This window comes from Halichoerus grypus, chromosome 4, assembly GCF_964656455.1.
Source record: "Halichoerus grypus chromosome 4, mHalGry1.hap1.1, whole genome shotgun sequence".
Taxonomy (NCBI): Eukaryota; Metazoa; Chordata; class Mammalia; order Carnivora; family Phocidae; genus Halichoerus; species Halichoerus grypus.
The window spans coordinates 190,776,815-190,798,125 of record NC_135715.1 but is presented as its reverse complement, the minus strand read 5'-3'; the positions used below and the strand labels follow the sequence as shown (position 1 = coordinate 190,798,125).

The following is a 21,311-nucleotide window of genomic DNA, read 5'->3' as shown; positions in this document are numbered from 1 at the left end:
TTTTGATGGTGTCACTGAGTTCCCTTAATCTACGTTCATTTTTTATTATTCTTTTTTTTCTCTCTTATGTTTAGTTTGATTGCTTTCCATTACTCTGTCCTCCAGGTCGCTGATCCATTCTTCTGCTTCCCCAATCTGCTATTTATTCCCTCTAGTGTATTTTTAATTTAAGTTATTGAGTTTTTCATCTCTTCTTGGTTCTTTTTAATGTTTTCTTTTTGTTGAGGGTTTCACTGAGATCCTCCACTTTCTTCTCAAGTCCAGTGAATACCTAATGACCATTACCTTAAATTCTCTATCAGGCATATTATTTACCTCTATTTGATTTAGCTCTCTTGCCGTGATTTTGTCCTGTTTTTTCATTTGGGACAGATTCTTCCGTCTTCTGATTTTGTCTAACTCTGTCTGTTTCTATGTGTTAGGAAAGTCAGCTAGGTCTCCTGCTCTTGAAATTAGTGGCCTTATGAAGGAGAGGTCCGATAGTGCCCTGCTGTGTGTGGTGTTCCCTGTTCACTAGAACCTAGGGGTGTCTCCTATGTGCACCCTACTGTTGTGGCATTTGCCTTCAGTCCAATTGTCTGCAATGGCTGTCTTTGCCTGTTGTAGACAGGGTTTGGTCCCTGTGTTGTTAGTGGGTGGGTCTGCAGGAAAACGTAGGGGTGGGACATGCAGTTCCAACAAGGTCTGCACCAGTCCCCTGCAGGAAGGGACCTGCAGCTGCCCAGGAAAACTACCCAGGCCAGGATGGAGGGTGTGGGTCCACAGAAGAGTGTGGGGTGGGGTACATTGTTAGCAAGCTAGGTGGAGAGTATTGCACTACACTGGTTCCCTTGGGTGTCTGTGTATCTGGCTGGGAGCTGGAGGAGGGAAAAGGCATCTGCCAGCTCCTTTGTTCTTGGGGAAGTCTTCCAAAAGATACCACGCCCCTCCAGCAGACACTCCGAGAATAGTAAATAAATCTCCCTCCCATACCCAAGGAGTTTATCAAACTGCTGTTTCTATGCTGTATTTCCATGGGGCTGTTAGTTGTACTGTCTCTGTAAGGGTGGGACTTCAGTTTCCTCTTCGTCTCCCAGCTCTTCCAGAGCCAAGCCTATTGATTTTTAAAGTTCTAGGTGTTAAGCCCCACTGATTATAAGAACTCACAAAATTAGGCCCCTCTGGTTTTCAAAGCTAATGTTATGGGGATCCATCTTCCCAGTGCAGGTTCTTCATACCTGGGGTTCCTGGATGGGGTCTGCTCTTCTCCCCTCTCTGAGCCCATGGTGTCCCTCCCCCCATGTACAGTCCCACAGGTCCATCTGGCTTCCAACCCTGTCTCCGCCCTTCCTATCCTCTTCAACATGGCCTCCTCTCTACGTTTAGCTGTGGAGAATTTGTTCTGCCAGTCTTCAGGTCATTTTTTGGGGTTATTTACACTGATGTGGATATTATCTAGGTGTATCCATGGGACAAGGTGATCCCAGGATCTTCCTACTCCACCATCTTCACGAGAGCACCTTAACGTACCAAGTACTTAACCTTCACTCACTCGACACTGAGCCAACACTCGTTAATCACCTACTAGGTTCCAGGCACTGCTCCAAGCTCTTATAATCTCATTACTACAGATGAATAATAAGTGAAGGTGACTGAATCAAGATTTTGGCTCAAAATGGTATAAGACAAATGCATCCACTCTCCCCTCAAGGCCCTAAATGAGAGAACAGATGTTTTCTAAATTAGGGGTATCACCTGTGGACAAGGAATTTTGAGGAATTCCCAGAATATAGAAAGATGATGGCATTAGATTAATAAGAATAGGAAAAAAACACTCAGAACAGTAATAGGCGAAAACTATGAAAGGATGTAGTGATCATCCAAGTGCAGAGTGCACAGCATGGAGCGTGAGGAGGGCAAACTGCTGAGGCAGGCAGGGGCTGGTGTGATGACCTAGCACCCCCACCACACCCCCTGCAGGTGTGTGGCAGAAGCACTGGCTGTGACTGAGAAGAGCACCATGTGCCCGAGACAGGACTGCAGGCCTGGGCAGGCTCCAGGGACGGGGTAGGAGCCAGAGAAGGGCAGAGCTCACGTATCCACTGCAAGACTCAAAGGAGAGCAAAAGGCAGGCCGCTCTGGCTGGGATTACTCGTCTTGGGCACTTGGGTGGCTCAGTCGGTGAAGCATCTGCCTTGATCCGGGGTCCTGGGATCGAGCCCCACGTCGGGCTCCCTGCTCAGCGGGGAGTCTGCTTCTCCCTCTTCTTCTGCCCCTCCCCCTGCTCTCTCTCTCAAATAAATAAAATATTTAAAAAAAAAAAAAGGATTACTCGTCTTTTTATTAAGCACATGAAAGGATGCTCAACATCATCAGCCATCAGGGAAATGCAAATCAAAACCATGAGATACCACTGCACACCCCCTGGGATAGTGATAATAAAAGATACAGACAATCTCAAGCGTTGTCGAGGATAGAGAAATAGGAACCCTTGTGCCCTGCTGGTGGAAACATAAAAGGGTGCAGCTGCTTTGGAATACAAAGGTCACCTCAAAAGCTTAAACACAGAGTTACTCTGTGACCCAGCTATTCCTCTCCTAGGTATAACCCCAAGAGAAATAAAAACATACATCCACACAAGAACTTGTACACAAAGGTTCATAATGGCATTATTCATAATGCCAAATGATCGTCAACTGATGAATGGATAAGTAATGTGAATATTATTTATATAAATTAGAATTCACATAAAATGGAATTTTATAAATCCATAAAAAGAAATTAAGTACTGGTACATGCTACATCATGAATGAACCTTGAAAACATGCTAATTGAAAGAAATCAGTCAAAAAGACCACATATTCTATGATTCCATTCATACGAAAGTCCTCCGAAATAGGGCAATCTTTAGAGACAGGACATGGATTAGTGGTTGTCTGGGGTTGAGGTAAATGGAGAATTACAGCGGATGGGTACAAGGTTTTGGGGGGTGATGAGATGTTCTATAACTGATTATGGTGATGGTTGCACAACTTGGTGAATAAACTAAGAACCACTGAACAGGACAGGGAGAAGCAGAGTCCCTGCTGATCAGGGAGCCCAATGCGGGGCTCGATCCCAGGACCCAGGGATCATGACCTGAGCTGAAGGCAGACGCTTAACGACTGAGCCACCCAAAATCTGTGTAATTTAAGCAGGAAGTTAAACGCAACAGCAACTAAGAATGATGTGTCGCCCTTCCCTGTAAGTACAGAAAAATAAGAAAGACAGAAAAAAAAAAAAGGCACCAGGAACTGAAAGGAACAAGAGCTGAAATAAGAAAGTCAGACCTGATTGATCTCTTTTTTTAAAGTAGTGCATCTAGGTAAGACCAGAAAGAGAAAAACCCTTGTAGTAGTCAAACAGGAAAATCCATAGAAAGGCTTCATAGTCAAACGGAGCACTATGTTACAGTCCTTTATCTTTATGATAAAAATACTTTCCCTCAATTCACCTTCAGGTTTCCAGGCAGATTAGAGGGGCAGAGAGGAACGTCACTTTGCTTAAAGGAAAGTATTCACCTCGGCTGTCTTGGGGGAGAAAAGGGCTCTTAGTTTTCTGAAGTTCGTGGTCTGTGCCCCGTGTCTTGAGACTTCATAGCACGGGAAAAGCGAAAGGTCAGAGTCGCTGCCACGGCTGGCCAAGCCCACCCGCCCGACCCTCAGCCTGCCTGGCCAGCCGTCTGCCCCCGAGCCGCCTGCCCGCCTGGCGAGGCCTCCCTCCCCTGTGCTGAGATGAAGTCGTCCAGCAAGAGCACATTCATTCTGGTGTTTACCCCCTGACGCTGAGGTCTATTTGACCCTTGTTCCTCCTATCGGAGGAAGAGGAAGCCAAGATTTAATCATTGCAATCCAAGTGAACAGCTCGGTTTAGCATTTACAGGCATACTATTTCAATACGTATATATTATATACAAGAATCCAAAGTATCGTTTACTTGATAGATCTAGACTAGATCTCCACGTTGATGACCCATCTTTTCCCTAAGGGACAACCTGGCAGCATTCACTGGTTCCCGTGTGGGGACAGGCTATGTGACCTTTGCACCTGCGGACGGCCAGGGAGGCTGCGAGCGGAGGGTAAATGATTCACCGGGTCCTAGAATCAGTTAGTGGTCGTAAGCGGAGCTGCCTTGCAGAATCCGCCAGGCTGGTCACTCACCGGCCACCCGTTCTTCCACCAGGTGCTCCAGGGGCAGACGGATGGAGTCGTGTTCCACGGTGCAGGTGATAAGGTGGGGTGTGGCCCCATCCAGTGGGCTGCACAGCTCGGCCAGGCTCCCCTTGGAGGGGCGGGTTTGGTGGAAATGTTTCACCACGGAATGAATTACTAAGTTGTTTGACTGCAGAGAGCAGAAAGAGCATTTACGACACCTGGACTAAGGGGACAGCGAGAGTAGCACTTTCTCTGACTTCATTTTCCTGTGACTAACGTTTAAAAAGGAAAGAATGGTCTTGAAGACATTCAACTTTTGAGCTGCACATTTGAATGCCCAACGACAAAGATTTGGGGTTTCAACCTTTCAAAAATGTCAGAATTCATTTCCAGTCAATTATGCCTGTCTTATTAAGCAATGTTATGAATTTTTAAATTTTATAAATCTATCAAAAAAGAATATTTTGTCCAGGTACCCACTGCTGATGGGAGTATAATCTGACATATTAAGGGCCATTTGGCATATCTATCAGATAAGCCCTCTGACCCAGCATGTCTGCGTCTTGGACTTGATCCAATCACTACACTTGCATAGAAGCAAAATGATGTACAGAAAGGTTGTCTATTAGGTGTAGCACTGTTTGTAACAGCTCAACCTCGGAAAGCCCTTCAGAGTCTACCAATAAAGGGACTTGTTAAATAAATCATGCAACGCTGCTCAATGGACACCAAGGTATAAACATCAAGGAAACGCTTTATGTGCAGAGACCAAAAGATCTCAAATACAAATATACTTGCTAAATAATAATAAAAAAAGGTAGCAGACATTATATACAGTATTCTACCCAATTTGTATAAAAAAGGGGAAATACACACACATTTGCTCATATATGCAAAAATATCCTTGAAAGGGTAAACAGGGAAGGAGATAAGAATATATAAATCTACATAGTTATTTGCTTTTAATGCATAGACTCTCTGGAAGACACCAGGAAGCTAACAATATTGGTTTCCTGTAGCCAGAGTGGATAACTGAAGGGTTCAGGGTAGGAGAAGACTTTAAAAAAAAAAAATTTTTTTTTTCTCTTATTTTAAATTATAACATATATACAGAAAAGTGTATAAAATATAAACGTAAGTTTAACAGAGAAGTAAGGCAGTGAATACTGAGTGACTGTTACCTGATCAAGACAGTGGACACTGCCCCACGCAGAAGCACACCGGGCCCCCCTCAATCACTGTGCCCTCCCCACCCCCACGGAGCTGACTACCACCCTGATTTGTATGGTAATCATTTCCCTGCTCTTCTGGATACTCTGACTTCCTATGCAAGCACCTCTAAACAATACTGTTTATTTTGTCTCCTTCTGACCTTCATATGAGTAGAACTGAACGAACTTTTTCTCAGTAAAGATCCAATCCCTTGGAGCATCTGGGGGTACCCCACGATGCGGGGGGGCAGTGCTTGCGCTGTGCTGAGGTGCCCATGTGCTGCCATCCTGTGTGCAGAGGACTTAAGACAGTGGCCAGCTGGTGGCACGCCAAGGCAGCCCCCTCTGTGGCTCACCAATGGGCGACACATTGGATCAGGCAACAGTGAGGAGGTGGTCGGGGACGAATGACTCAGATGGGTTTCTCCAACCCGTGGATGCTTCCTTAGAGGTCCCAGGTCACACACACCCTTGTAGAAAATGCTGCCACACAGCCATTCTATCCAGAGGAGAGGTTCCTTTAGGGCTCCACGTGGCTGCAGAGTCCCTACAATCCCATTTAAGGCCACCGTGGATGGTAGTGTAAAAGATGACCCAATGACTGTGAACAGGATGGAGATGCCCAAGCCCCTCCCACGTGCTGCATGTGTCTGTCAGTCGCTGCTGAACCCTGGAAATGGCTGCCCTGCCCTGGGCCCCAACGGGAGGACAGGGGCCTCTGTGGGAACCACCAGGTCACATCTGAAAATGCACCATGTGCTCGCAGACCACGAACGTCCTTGGCACCAGATGAGACCAGGATGGCCCTACCAGGCAGCTGGGGCTGAGGCAGCTCCTTGTGGGCCACCAAGAGTCTGGTCGCAGTGGTGGTTGTGGGGCCCAGGGGCGTGGTGGCAGCTCCCCGACCCCTCACTCAGCCAGACCGGGCTCAATGGACCCTTTGACTGACTTCATTCATTCGGCATCTCAAGATCCACGCGCGTTGCTGCAGGTCCCGTGTGACATTCCGCTGTAGGACTGAACACAGTGTATTAACATTGGTCCATGCTAATTTTGAGGGACCCCTGGGTTGCTCCCAGTTTCTCGCTGTCGTGACCAGTCTGTGCCTGTGCCCTGGTGCGCACGCACCTCACTTGTCTACGCTACGCCCTGGGAGCAGGACTGCTGGCTGACGGCGTATGCACGGCTTCAACGTCACCAGATAACAGCCCCTTTCCCAAATCGGCATTCCAGCTTACGCTCGGGCTTACTGCTCTGCGTCCTTTGTCCACACTTACTACCATTGCAATGCTTACCTTTTATCATTCTCATGGGCGTGCAGACGTGTTTCAATGTTTTTTACTCTGATGACGATGCCAAGTATTTTCTTTTTTTTTTTTTTTAAAGATTTTATTATTTATTTGACAGAGAGAGACATAGCAAGAGAGGGAACAGAAGCAGGGGGAGTGGGAGAGGGAGAAGCAGGCTCCCCGCAGAGCAGGGAGCCCGATGTAGGACTCGATCCCAGGACCCTGGGACCATGACCCGAGCCGAAGGCAGACATTTAACGACTGAGCCACCCAGGCGCCCGACGCCAAGTATTTTCACATGTAGAAACTGGCGCCTGCTTTGTGAAGCACATACTCAAGTTTCTTGCCCATATTTCCATTGGGTTACCTGCCTTTATATCCTAGATGCTAGTCTTTTGTCAGTTATATATTGTGAATGTCCTCTCCCATTGTCTAGCTTGTCTTTTTGTTTTCTTCATAGGACTCTTTGATGAAGTAAAGTCTGTTTTGTGGTGGTGGTGGTACCATTTATCAGCCTTCTCCTTTATGGTTAATGCTTTCTGTATCGTATAGAAGAAATTCATTGCTCTTAATCATCACAAAGATATAAACTTATCACCTGAAAGCTTTCTAAATTTTATTTTCCATAATTAGGTATTTATTATGCCCAAAGTTATGATTATTATTTTATGTTGTGAAGCAGAAATCCAATTTCCTTTTTCTCTGTGAACATACAGTTGTCCCAGCACCATTTACTGGAGACCATTCTTTCTTCCTGCTCCACTGTGCTACCTCAGTCATATATGGTGATCATATAATCTAGCATCTGAGCCAGAAAAACCTAAGAATAAGAGGGCACTGGGGCGCCTGGGTGGCTCAGTCGTTAAGCGTCTGCCTTCGACTCAGGTCATGATCCCAGGGTCCTGGGATCGAGCCCCACATCGGGCTCCCTGCTCGGTGGGAAGCCTGCTTCTCCCTCTCCCCCACTTGTGTTCCCTCTCTCGCTGTGTCTCTTTCTGTCAAAGAAATAAGTAAAATCTTAAAAAAGAAAAAAAAAAGAGGGGCGCCTGGGTGGCTCAGTCGTTAAGCGTCTGCCTTCGGCTCAGGTCATGATCCCGGGGTCCTGGGATCGAGCCCCACATTGGGCTCCCTGCTCAGCGGGAAGCCTGCTTCTCCCTCTCCCCCACTTGTGTTCCCTCTCTCGCTGTGTCTCTTTCTGTCAAAGAAATAAGTAAAATCTTAAAAAAGAAAAAAAAAAGAGGGGCGCCTGGGTGGCTCAGTCAGTTAAGCGTCTGCCTTCGGCTCAGGTCATGATCCTGGGGTCCTGGGGTCGAGTCCCACGTTGGGCTCCCTGCTCTGCGGGAAGCCTGCTTCTCCCTCTCCCACTCCCCCTGCTTCTGTTCCCTCTCTCACTGTGTCTCTCTCTGTCAAATAAATAAAATATTAAAAAAAAAAAAAGAATAAGAGGGCACTACTAAATTATGCAGGACAACACGTATATCCTGGGACTGTCCTGAGCAAACCAAGATACATGGCTACCTCAGTCATATGACAAGTGCACATACATGCATGGCGCTGTTTCTGGTCTACTGTCTGTCCCTGCCCGAAGACCACGTGCCTTAATTAGTAAGCTTTACAGAAGGATGGATATCTGGTGGAGCAAGTCATTTCACTGTGTTCTTAATCTTCCAGAGGTCTTGACAATTCTTGGCCTTTGGTATTTCCATATAAATTTGTGAGATTCCACCAAAAAAGTGTCAGGATTTTGACTGAGGTTGCATTGAATCTACAGATTAATTGGGAAGAACTGATGTATTTAGAACACTGGGTCTTCCAATCTGGGAGCTTGGTGAATTGCTCCGTTTATTCAGAACTTCTTAGAAGGTGGTATACACTAATATTTCTATTACTTTCTGGGTGGGGCGGGGTCTATGAAGAAGGTCTTACAAATTCTTTTTTGTTAGATTTCCTAAGTATTTGATATTTTTCGTGCTCCGGTAAAAACCTGAAACCGCTATACAAACCTCTATATGGAAACTAAGAGGAACACACGAATGCTCCAGCAAGGTTTGACTTGAAACGGACCACATTTTTCTCCTCATTCTTGAAGCCAGCCCCTCCCCTTCACTTGCTTTTCTGTAGAATCCTTTGTTCCAGGAACTCGGTATCGATACTTAGTAATGAGACTCGGATGGCCGGCGCTGACGCTGGTCATGAGACCACTATGGAGACACGATGAAGGCGGCTGGCAGGATGCACCAGATTCCTATCGACGCTGCCGGATCCTGTATTTTCCTATGAAAGCCCTGAGCCTTTTACCCCGGGCGGGTCTGCAGTTCTGAAGGCATCAGCCTGCTGCGGCCTCCCTTGCCTGGCAAAGTAATAGACTGTCGTTCCTCTTTATCCCCAAACTGTCTTCGTGTTATTTTGGTTCCAGAGCACAGAGATCGATTTTTGACAACACACCTGCTTGTCACTGGTACATAAAAACACGACTGATTTTTGTATCTAGTAACTGCTAACTTTTCTTATTAACTCTAATAATCTAGCCGCAGACTCTCCTGGGTTTTCCACATGGACAGTCACATCACCTGTGGGTGACAGTCACGCCTTCCTTCCCAGAAAGGGAGACAGTATTACTATTTGAGCAGAAGCCTTGACACCATCCCACTGTCTTTGAGCATTTCTATCAATCTAAAAGTACATCTGGAATGGGTCAAACCTCAAAATCTTAATAAGGCAATCAATTTAGTAGGGACTTAAAGGGATAATTCCAGGGCAAAATGAAGGGGAAACTCTCTGTTGAAATAATGCAAGTTAATTTACACGTTATGTTACAAATGTCCTATCAGACATCTGGAATTTACTTTTAGGATAAGTACTAATTATATGAAGCTAATTTGCAAAATTAGCAAGACCAAGACCAAGATTTACTCTTTTTTTGAAAAAATAATACCAAGAGGGAACCATGTTCTATTTTTTCATATAAGTTACAGTTAAAAGACTGTGAGCCTGTTTAGAAACTTTACCTCGGTGCCCCCAGAAGTGAAGATAATGTCCTGAGGTTTCCCACATATCATCTTCGCGACGTTCTCCCGAGCTGTGTCAATAATGTCCTTGGCCTTCCGACCTTGAGAGACCAAAATGGAAACTCATTAATGTCACTTCACTAAGCCCAATAAACACATGTTTAAAAGAACAACCAGACATGGGGCTGGTTGGCTCAGTTAGTGGAGTGTGTGACTCTTGATCTCGGGGTGGTGAGTTCAAGCCCCACACTGGGTGTAGAGATGAATTAAAAATAAAATCTTAAAAAAAAAAAAAGAACCAGACACGCAGGAACAACTCTAAGTGGGCAATTCTAAGACAACCCGTGTCCCGTTAACATGAATACAATAGGCCACAACCTAGGAATAAGCTGGTGAAGGGGCAGCAGCAAGATAGGAGCAACTCAGTGACCCCTACTGAGACTTAGTAAGAGGTGGAAACAAATACGGGGGGACGCGCGGGAACCCTAAAATCCCCAAAGACGTGGGCTTCCTCTTACCGGATGCTACAGGAGAGGGGAAGCTGTGGCCATCTGCCTTGCTTCCCATTCATCAAGACAGGAGGGTGAAGGGATGAAATAATTTGCTTAAGATCAAGCTGCAAAACAACAAAAATAAGCAAAAAGAATGCTCATGACTCCTCAACACATGGTGCAATGCTGCATCTCAGTGCAGGTCCCCCAGGCACATGAGAGAGGTCCCTGCCACAGGGCCAGACCTGCTGTCACACGGGGGCCACGCACCCTAGCTGTGAGCCAGTTCCACTGGCTGGCACGAAAGAAGGGACCAAACTGTATGCGGCAAAGAAAGGAAGGAGCCAGGATGGGAACTGTGACAATGTCAACGGCCATTCTTACTTGGTCTATAGATCAAGAGTCTCCAAAGTTTGTTGACTATTCAGCCCTACTTGTAAGAAAAAAAAGTCATCAAATTGTACACTTTCACTCTGCGGTTCAGTGTATGTGAATCACACCTCACTAAAGCTGTCGGAGGGGGAAGGATGCATAGGGCGCAGACCAACGAGTCCTGGGAACAAAAGCTACTGGCACACTCGGAATCCCGTCCACTGTGGACAGGTCAGAGAATTGCCAGAAATGATCTTGTGGTTGCTCTTTTCATGTACTTACATTTTCAAAAGGGATCTAACGCCACTTGAAACAAAAGTGCATACTCAGGGAGATTAGAACATGAATGGTAATGAGATGCTGTCATTGGATTAATGTTCAATCTCTGGCTCGGGACGGTGTCCTTGTTCTTAGGAGACACTGCTTAGGTATTTAGGAGTGAAGCCTCCTGTTTGCAACTTACTTTCAAATGATTCAAATAAATGGGGCAAAGTAGTAATAATTGATAAATCCAGGTAAAGGAATTAAATGCAGGTGTTCACTAGACTTATTTCACCTTTTCTGCAGATGTTACATTCCAAAATAAAACTCTGGCACAAGGAGTTAAAAAATAAACCAACCCATGAGATGTGTGTTGCAATGGTTCTCGCCCCCACCCCAAGGTACTAATTCAGTCTTTATCTTTTTAACAAGTAATGTCCTCAATTAAGGAAATTGGAATATGGTCTGAATCCAGAGCAGGACCTTCCTGTCATGTTCTCAGGTTTGCTGATGGCACTGTGATGGGAGAAAGTCCCTTCTCTTTCGCACATACAGGTGTTTCCCCATGATGGGAAGTACCACACTTCTTGCAACTCATTCTCCAGAGCTCATGAAAAAGCAGTAAATTCAGAAAGAAAGAGATCAAGGTAATATGGCAACACTGTTGGATCCAGGTAGGAGACACATGGGTGTCTATTTTCTTACTCTTAAATTTCCGGAATGTTTGAAGTTGTTAGTGTAACTAAATGTAAAGGGTGGTTGGTAACTGTAACTGACATAAGAGAAGACTCTGAACTCCTGCCTTTCAGGAAGCAAGAGGGATGGTAAGGGGCGTGTGTGGCTTCCATAATCCATTAAAGCAACCCTACTTCACTTGGGTATTCTCACACCAGAGCCCCTCTACCTGCCCCCAGCAAAGGCCCGTTTCTTCTTTCCCATCTCTACCCCTCTCCATTCCCTCTTGAACTCACTGGCAATCAGGTACTCTGGTCCCTGGCCTCCCAAACCTACTCTGACCAAGGTCCCCTTGTGCCGAATCAAGGTCCCCGCCTCCTCCCTTGCCAGCAGCTCTCCCTTTGGTCCACTCCCTCCTCCTCCGAGTCCCTTGCTGGGCAGGGCTCCAAATCCAGATGGCGGATGGCCCCACACCCTGGCCAGGTCCTCCGATCCTCCCTCCCTCAGCAACTCAAGACTGAAGAACCAGCACCGTGCTGCAGACTCCACCGTTCCACCTGGGTATCCAATAGGCATCTGCAAAACACTTACTCCAAGGTGAACAATGATTTCTCCCCCAAACTTGTTCTTCTCAGCCTTTCCTATCTCAGTAAATAAATGGCACCTTAGTCCTTGCAGGGGTCCGGGGCCAAAAGCTTTGGCTCTTGCCATTCTCATACCCCATTATCCAACCCATCAGCAAATCCTGTAAAGCTCTGCCATCCAAAATACCTGGAATCTTGCCTCACCTCTGCACTGCCCAGCCACAGCGGAGTCAAGGCCACCGCTGAAATATTCCCCTAGAAGGCTCCCAACTCCACTGACACCACTGTGGTCCACTCTCTAGGCAGTGGCCAAAGTAATGCCCTGAAAACCCAATACACTTTGTACCCTGTGCCTTATCCCTCACCAGAACAGTGCTTGGCAGGCAGTAAGTACTCAACCAATACTGGTTAAATCAGCTGTTCTCAAAATGTCATCTGGGAAGCTCTTGGGGCAGGGGCAAGGCACTTTCAGGGCTCCACAAAGTCAAATCAAGTTTCATAATAACGCTAGACATCATTTGTCTTTTTATACTCATTTTCTTGAAAGTATATAGTGAAGCCTTCCAGAGGCTACATGATGTGAATATTGCAACAGACTGGATGCAGAAGCCTTAAGCTGCGTAAGTCCTTGTGCTTAAGCTCCTGTTACGTGGGGGTTTCTGTATCTCACAGCAAAATGATATATTTTCTATACTTGCTCATACACAGTTCTTCTTGAGGGTTGGGTATAAGAAACAAAGAAACCATACTGTACATCAGGTTTCATAACATGCCTTCCCCACATGAACTAGATGCTGCTAGATCATTGATCTAGTCCACACCATGGCTCTGACAGGGCCCGGAACTCCACTTGGGGCTTCAGCATACTCAATGTGATCAGTCCTTGACTGATGGACACTGAGGTTATTTCCAGCTTTTTACTATTACAAGCAAGGCTGTGATAAACATCTTGGGTATCGAAACTCTTCCCATATGTCCTTAACGTTTTTCCCTAAAATAAATTCTCCCAAAGGAATTATTATCATTATTAAATCATAATATTGTGAAAATAATTAAACCATTCTATCATAAAGGTGATTTTCTTTCTTTTCCTTTTTTCTTTTCCTTTGTCCCCCCCACTTCTACCTGAATATCAACAAGTGAACGGCAATGCATACTTCAGTTATGGTTCTTAAGAAATGAAGGCTGTCAGGACAACTGGAAAGCCACTGACAGGTTTCATCCGGTCAAGAAGGGGAATTTCTCCTTCAGGGTTATTCCTAAACTTCTTTATAAGAAATGTTTTCTATTAGCATTTAATTGTCCTCCGTATTCTCAAGATTAACGCATCAGAAAGTACAGTTTTGCTAGAGGAAAAATTAGATACAAGGCAATGTCCAGAAGATTAGCCAGAATACACGTACCAAATAAACCAACAAATAAGTTAATGAATGACTAGTACCTGATTTTGAAAAAGCTTTTAGTTACCAAGTTGTGAAGCTCATACCAAACAGATAGGAAAGCCCATGGAAGCCTGTAAAGTTGGATATAAGTATTCCTAAATTCTAGGGCTTCGCAACAGTGTCCGAAAGCTCTTATAGCTCCTCATAACCCACAGTTCAGACAGTTTATCTTAATGATCTCTGGTAAGTATTAAATAAGAAAGGTACAACTAGCTGGCCATCTGAAAAACATAATGTAACTGTGACAGTGACATAAAACTACTGATTTGCAGCAAATCATTTTCCAAAACCGCCAATTTAATGATCTACATTAAAACAAGAATAAATGAGAAATAAGAATATTTTTATTATAATGAAAATAAAGAATTTTAAAATAATTTTCATTTTTAAAAAAAGGCCAGGGTTATATGCAATCCTGATGATTTAAAAGATCTATTTTGTAAATTTTTTAAGGATCCACTGAAACAGATACATGAAAGGGTTTTAATGGGTACTGTTACTACAAATAGCTCTTAACAAGACATCTTTTTCATCTGGGTAAGGGGGATGGGACAGGGTATTAAAAATGAAAGGTTATGGTATCAACAGGCTCAATGGACAAGTTTGGACTTTTCTGAAAACCAACCAGCCAAAAATTACACCTAAGGTTTGCAGTGAACAGAAAATCTATTCAGAAGCAAGTGATCACATGTGGTGTACAATTTCTCTAAGACTGCCTCTGCCCCCCATATCTCCGGATCTGTGAGCACCTTCTAGCATTACCTGCTGGGTAAGGACTGCTGGGATTTCCCCAGGCTTCCCTCATGGCCTCGGTCATGGCCTGGATGACTTCTGGCTCAAGGGGGGTGGTTGCATTATAGTCCATGTAAACTTTCCTGCTGGAAAGAAAACACAGATGTGCCTATTAGGGACAAGGAGATGGAGTGTGGAAGCACAGCTGCACTCCGTCGGCTCAACAAGCAGATACTGTCAAGGTCGGGGTGGTCCCCTGCAGAACCACCACGCAGCCTTCCGCACTCGGCACTCGGACGTCTCCAAATCTTCATGAAGTACGGAAAACGTATGCATAATTTCCAACAATCCAGTATTTGCTACTCTCCTTTATAATCGCTAGACCATCCATGTAGATTTTCAAAAGTTCTTTCCACCCCGTGGTAAGATCAATGGCCCGCTGAGCCTCGAAGCCTACCCGACTGCTCTGAAGGACAGACCTGCTCCTCTCCTCCAGATGGAAGGAGGGGGGAGCGTGCGCGCCCAGCGAGCCGCACCTTCCTGAGGGCTTTCTAACTTCTTGGGTAGTTTTTCTTTATTTCTCTGTAGTCTCTGGCCTGGCGGAAGGCTCAGGTGATCTGGGCACCCACTCCCCCGACACTGTCCTCTTGGCTCCCGGACCCTGGGCAGGCCTACTTCTCCCCTCCACTTGCAGTTTCCCGTGCCTAGCAAGACCACACCCCCACCCCACTTTCCTTCATAGGTCTTTGTTCCATCTTGACTTTCTTGTGAAGCTCCCTGCAGCTCTAAATAAAATTACAGCCAGCAGTCCCCTTCCTCCTTCCTCTGTCTCTCCGTGGTCCTCCTCAGTGTGTGACTCACTAGACTTGGGCCCTGTTCACTGTGGGCCTCAATAGAAATACGTCAGCTCCAGAAGCTCACAGGCTTTGCCAGTTCCCCTCGCTGCCCTGTCACTTACACTGAGGACAAGGGCTGGGACACAGCAGGGACTGGATTTACGAGAGAACAAAGTGTCACAGAAAAGCACAGCTCCTGAAAGATCCCTCCTAAATAAAATTTATCTGTATATCTTTTTACCAGTATCAGAAACTTTCATATATATACACAGTAGGTAATCCTGCCTAATACTATTAATTTACCTGATCTTAAAATCAGTAACAATGTTTAAACTGATCCACATGAAAATTCAAATACAATTACCAACAGTGGCTGTTAAAACACAGTTGTTTTTTTTTAAACCACAGAGTGTTTTATTCATTTTTATTTTTTAAAAAGATTTTATTTATGGGCACCTGGGTGGCTCAGTCGTTAAGCGTCTGCCTTCGGCTCAGGTCGTGGTCCCAGGGTCCTGGGATCGAGCCCCGCATCGGGCTGCGGCTTCTCCCTCTCCCTCTCCCACTCCCCCTGCTTGTGTTCCTTCTCTGGCTGTGTCTCTCTCTGTGAAATAAATAAAATCTTTAAAAAAAAAAAAAAGATTTTACTTATTCATTTGACATAGAGAGAGAGCACAAGCTGGGGAGTGGCAGACAGAGGGAGAGGGAGAAGCAGGCTTCCCGCTAAGCAGGGAGCCCAATACGGAGCTCGATCCCAGAACCCTGGGATCATGACCTGAGCCGAAGGCAGACCCTTAACTGACTGAGCCACCCAGGTGCCCCAAAACCAGAGTTTTTTAATGCAACATCTTGTCTATAGGTGTCCAAGGTCACCTGGTAGGTTTAAGGCTTTGGGAAGTTTGACCTGCCACATCGGCCACTCCGGCACTGGGAAACTCCTGGTCCTGCTGTGACTTAAATCTGCATGTGCCCTGAATTTTGCTTTCACTTCTTTTTTTTTAAAAAAGATTTTATTTATTTATTTGACAGAGAGAGAGCACAAGCAGGGGGAGCGGCAGGCAGAGGGAGAGGGAGAAGCAGACTCCCCGCCGGAGCAGGGAGCCCGATACGGAGCTCGATCCCAGGACCCTGGGATCATGACCTGAGCTGAAGGCAGACACTTAACGACTGAGCCACCCAGGCGCCCCAGCTTTCACCTCCTATAAGTACCCCACATTTCCTCAAACTACTTGTGTCTGCTCAGCGACTGCAGCTTTTCATTCTGCTGGCAGACTGAAACATTTATGACTTGAATTTCAGATTAACATTTTATAGATAACTCCATTATTTGCTTCCTCCTTAAAATGCTATCAATATTGGATGGGAAAGCTAGAGTCTATTATGTTCATAACCAAAATATAATAAAAAGGTATGGTGACTCTCCTCTCCACTCAAGTCTCCCTCGGGGGCTTTTTCCCAGATCCTTTTGCTCAGGCTCAACCAAAGTAGACTGCCTAATGAAAGAAATGGTCAGATTTAGGCCTGGACCCAAATTTTAAAGACACACACATTCCTCACATTCAGGCAGAGAGGATGACCAAAAAAGAGTAAGCAAAGTCCCAGCAGCAAACAAACTGCATAGCTGCAGCAGGCTGAAGAAGCAGCGTGCCTGGAAGGCCTCCCTGCCTACCTCCCCACTTTCCCGGCTGCTCAGGCCAGGAGCCCGGGAGGCACCTGCCTCAGTCCCCCCTTGGCCTACACCAATGCATCAGCCAGTCCTGCGGCTTCTGTCTCGGTACCCGCACTTCTGCGCCCCACCGCGGCCAGCACTCCGGCCACACGACCTTGCAGAAGATCCCAGCGTTTCCCTGCTTCCTCTCCCGTCGCGCCCACCCGCCCCTAGAGTGCATCCCGAAGTCCCTCCGAGCCCCGCGGCTCTGCCCCTGGCCGCAGCTCCGCCACGCCCCTGCTGCCCACGTCCGCACGCCCGGCTCCAGCCCCCGGGCCTGTGCGGCGGCGGTCCCCCTTCCGCGGGCGCGCTTCCCAGAACTCGTGCGCCGACTCCCGGCCGGCACCTCCGCGGGAGCCCTGCCCAGGCCGCGCGCCCCGCCGCTGCTCCTCCCGGCTCGCGCCCCCGACGTAGGCCTCCCCGCCGAGCGGCACCGCATCCCCGCGCGGGACGCTCAGGCCTGCGGTGACCGCCAGCTGGCGACCCCTCCGGGCGGGACAGCCCCAGCCCTCGCCCCGCGGCGCCCCGCGGGCTTCCTGGCGGAGGGCGCCGGCCGCTTCCCCCTCACGGAGCACACCTGTCCGGCGGGCTCTTCTCTCCGCGGCCGCGCGGGTGACTCGCCGCGCGCCCCCGCGCGTCCCTGCTGGTCGCCACCGCCGCCTCCATCCCGGCCCCGCCGCGGCTCGGCCCCGACCCGCCGGCCCCCAGCACCGCCCTGACCCACGGCCCTCGCGAGTCTCGGCGGGGTGCGCCTCCGGGAGGCTCGGCGGAGGGGCGGGGCCGCGAGGTCCGGGCCGCGTCCGGATTGGCTGCGCTTTGCACGCCGGCCAACCCTGGGCCGGCCCCTGCGGGATGCCGACTGGCTGCGCGCGGTCAGGTGACGGGGCGCGTCACAGGGGGCGAATCACGGAGGCCGGGAGGCGGGCTGCGGCGTGGGGGGCGGGCTCCTCCGCGCCCGGGACCCCGAGCGCGTCCGCGGGAGCTGGCCGGGGTCGGGCCCTATCTCGGTGTCGTTGCAGCGCCGGGAGGCCGGGTCTGCAGGGTCCCGGGCGGCGTGGGTGACACGCAGTCGGCGGGAGGGGCGCGGGAGCCGGAGCTGAGGAAGGGCTGCCGGGGCCTGGGGCCGGCCGAGGAGCGCGGAGCGGGGAGGGGGCTCGAGCTGTGGACACATGCCGTGTGGGCCCGGGCGGTGGGCGGGTGACGCTGCTCCGCCCTGCCGAGCACCCCAGAAGTCAGGGTGCACGGGCCGGCCACAGCAGTCGTTCGGTTTAACTGAGCTGAGCACGTGCGCCGTTGTGAGCGCCTTCACGTCTTCGCTGATTTAATCTTGGGAGCAGCGAGCGGGCACGTTAGGAGGAAATTGAGGGAAAGCTCAGCATCTTGCCCGAGTTCACACGGTAGTGAAGGAGCCAGAATTTGAATTCAGGAATGCTTTGCCAAGAAGTTGAAATCGGCTTTTCGAAGACTTTCTCAGTTTGATCTCCTGTTGGGGTCCAGAAGTTGTCTCTTCCAGCTCTGCAAGTCTCTGTATTTCTGGGTTCCTTATTTCCGTTCATTCTTGCTTGCAAACTGAGCTCATGTCAAATGTAGCCATAACAAAGGACACACCAAAAAAAAATTTTTTTTAAAGATTTTATTTATTTATTTGACAGAGAGAGACACAGCGAGAGAGGGAACACAAGCAGGGGGAGTGGGAGAGGGAGAAGCAGGCTTCCCGCCGAGCAGGGAGCCTGATGCGGGGCTCGATCGCAGGACCCTGGGATCATGACCCGAGCGGAAGGCAGACGCTTCGCCGACTGAGCCACCCAGGCGCCCCCCCAAAAAATATTTTTTAAGATTTATTTGAGAGAGGGGCCCCTGGGTGGCTCAGTCGGTGAAGCGTCTGCCTTCGGCTCAGGTCATGATCCCGGAGTCCTGGGATCGAGTCCCACATCGGGCTCCCTGCTGGGTGGAGAGCCTGCTTCTCCCTCTCCCTCTGCTGCTCTGCCTACTTGTGCAATCTGTCAAAAAAAAAAAAAAAAAAAGATTTATTTGAGGGGCGCCTGGGTGGCTCAGTCGTTAAGCGTCTGCCTTGGGCTCAGGTCATGATCCCAGGGTCCTGGGATCGAGCCCTGCATTGGGCTCCCTGCTCTGCAGGAAGCCTGCTTCTCCCTCTCCCACCCCCCCTGCTTGTGTTCCCTCTCTCACTGTGTCTCTCTCTGTCAAATAAATTAAAAAAAAAAAAAGATTTATTAGAGAGCAGGACAAAGGGGCAGAGGGAGAGAGAGAGAATCTCAGGTAGACCCTGTGCCGAGTGCAGAGCCCAAGGTAGGGCTCCATCCCACAACCCTGAGATCATGACCTGAGCCAAAACCCAGAGTCCCCACTTAACCCACCAAGCCATCCAGGCGCCCCAAGGACACACCAAAATTTAAGAAGCAAGGAGATACACGGAGCTTAAGGACAATCCAAAGAGGAGGAAAAGAAAGGGAATTAGGAAAGAATGTCCAAGAACAGATGAAAGTGTAAAGTGCAGCTGAGAGGACATGTGCAAAGTGTCTACCTTATACGAGGATTAGGAGGCAGTATGGCAGTGGGAAGAGGGCAGAAAAGTGTGCGGTGAGTTGAGGGATGGGTGGAACACAAAAGAATGAAGAATCTGGTCAACCCTTTCCCAAAGGTTGAGAAGGGAAGGAGGGAGCCAAAAAAGGGGGTACAAGATTAAGGGAAATATTTTAGAGCCTGAATGTGTTTATATGCTGAAGGGCGGTAGCTGACAAGGACACTGGAGATAAGAAAGAGCCAAAGTCCTGGAAGTGTTGAGAAGGCATGAGAGTAAGAGAAAAAGTGGGTGGGGGAAATTGAAAGGTAGGGGGCGGGTTTCCTTCTCTGAATCTGCAGGGAGATGGTGTGGATGGGAGCTGGAGGGCGCCCAGGGACAGCTGACAAGACGATTCATCTCAAGCCCTTCTTGGACCAATTAGGCAGTAGTTAGAGGGTTTGTGTTTCCGGGTGGATACAATGAGTGTAGTGGAGTCAGAGACCAGAGAGTGCCCACGTGGCTGGTGACAGACACCTAGAGAGAACAGAGTACCCGCATACAGAGGACCAGCTGCTGAGGCAGCAATTTCCTCCTCACTCTTCCTAAAAGCGTATCTGGTGCAACAGGCCGCAGCCTCGGCTGCTCCCCGTGGACTGGTCAAAACAGATGCCACCGAGGACCGGAAGGATGTCTTAATTACCGAGATAAGTGCTCAATAAAGACCAAACATTTGAGGAATGCCAGATAGTAAGCGCCACCAATAGGACTCATGCCTGAGGGCAAAGGTAGCAGCGCTATCCAGGTAAGTCTTTAAAAGAGGAAACTCGGTAAGGAGATAAGTGGCTGGTTTGGTTTTTTTTTGTTTGTTTGTTTTTGTTTGTTTTTTTAAGGGCGTTATGAAACAACAAATAGAAAAAACCAGATGTTGGACAAAAACTATAATCAAGTTTTAAAAACTCAATAGAGTTGCTGGGGGTTGGGGGGAGGGAAGAAGGACTAGAATACAGAGGATTCGTAGGGCTGTGGAACTATTTTGAATGATACAGGCATACCTTGTTTCATTGTTCTTTGATTTATTGAGCTTCTAAAAGATAATGGGTTTTTAACAAATTGAAGGTTGAAGATTTCAGTGGAGGAATCCACTGCAGATGGGCTGGAAACAGCAGAACTGGAATTACAAGTGGAGCCGGAAGGATGGGACTTGATTGCTGCAATCTTGTGATAAAACGCGAGGGATGAGGAGTTGCTTCCTATGGATGAACAAAGAAAGCGGTTTCCTGAGACGGAGTCTAGTCCTAGTGTCGATGCCGTGAAGACCGTTGAAGGGACAACACAGGATTTAGGATATTACGTACGCTTAGGTGATAAAGCGGCAGGAAGTTCTCCTGTAGGTGAAATGCCATCAAACAGCATCACGTGCGACAGAGAAATCATGAAAGGAAGTCAATCGATGCGGCAAATTGTTGTCTTATTTTAGGAACCTGCCACAGACACCCCGGCCTTCAGCAGCCACCACCCTGATCCATCAGCTGCCACGAACATCAACGCAAGAACCTCCTCCAGTGAAAGGACTATGACTCGCTGAGAGCTCAGATGATGATGGTTAGCATTTTTTAGCAATAAAAGTATTTTTTAATTATTAGATATGTACGGTTTTTTTTAAGACCTAATTCTATTGCACACCTGATAGACTACAGTATTGTGTAAACATAACTTTTATATACAATGGGAAACCAAAAACTTCATTTGACTCACTTTATTGTGGTATTTGCTCTCTTGTGGTGTTCTGGAACCAAAACAGCAGTATCTTGGAGGTACGCCTGTACTATCATAATGGATACATTCTAGTATATATTTGTGAAAACCCATATAATGTACACCAAGTGTGAACCCCCAGTGAAAACTATGGACTTCGGGTAATAGTGATGTGTCAGTAAAGGTTCATCAGTTGTAACAAATGTTACATTTGTGGGATGTCTGCAGTGGGAGAGGTGTGCATGTAGAGGGCAGGA

General features: G+C 47.8%; 2 protein-coding genes and 1 long non-coding RNA gene across 8 annotated transcripts in view; 1 reads left to right on the top strand and 2 right to left on the bottom strand.

Annotated features, from left to right (window-relative positions):
- SCLY (selenocysteine lyase) overlaps positions 1 to 17,538 on the bottom strand; it is a 38,525-nt gene extending 20,987 nt beyond the window's left edge. For 3 of the 6 annotated variants that reach the window (XM_036086457.2, XM_036086459.2, XM_036086460.2), the window contains exons 1-4: positions 17,356 to 17,538; positions 14,268 to 14,383; positions 9,681 to 9,781; positions 4,179 to 4,359 (exon numbers count right to left, since the gene is read on the bottom strand). In XM_036086457.2, coding sequence (XP_035942350.1) covers positions 4,179 to 4,359; positions 9,681 to 9,781; positions 14,268 to 14,383; positions 17,356 to 17,444 — 487 coding nt within the window. In that variant the 5' untranslated portion in view covers positions 17,445 to 17,538. Of the gene's footprint in view, positions 1 to 4,178; positions 4,360 to 9,680; positions 9,782 to 10,198; positions 10,297 to 14,267; positions 14,384 to 17,355 lie in introns of those variants that run through there. The other 3 variants (XM_036086461.2, XM_036086458.2, XM_078071532.1) reach the window with 3 other exon arrangements.
- The window catches only part of RAMP1 (receptor activity modifying protein 1), a 202,186-nt gene that overhangs the window by 37,963 nt on the left and 142,912 nt on the right, over positions 1 to 21,311 (bottom strand). The window lies entirely within an intron of this gene.
- On the top strand, positions 18,775 to 20,943 carry LOC118532055 (uncharacterized). The gene is made up of 2 exons (XR_004915536.2): positions 18,775 to 20,101; positions 20,416 to 20,943. It is a non-coding gene; the product is annotated as an uncharacterized LOC118532055 (long non-coding RNA).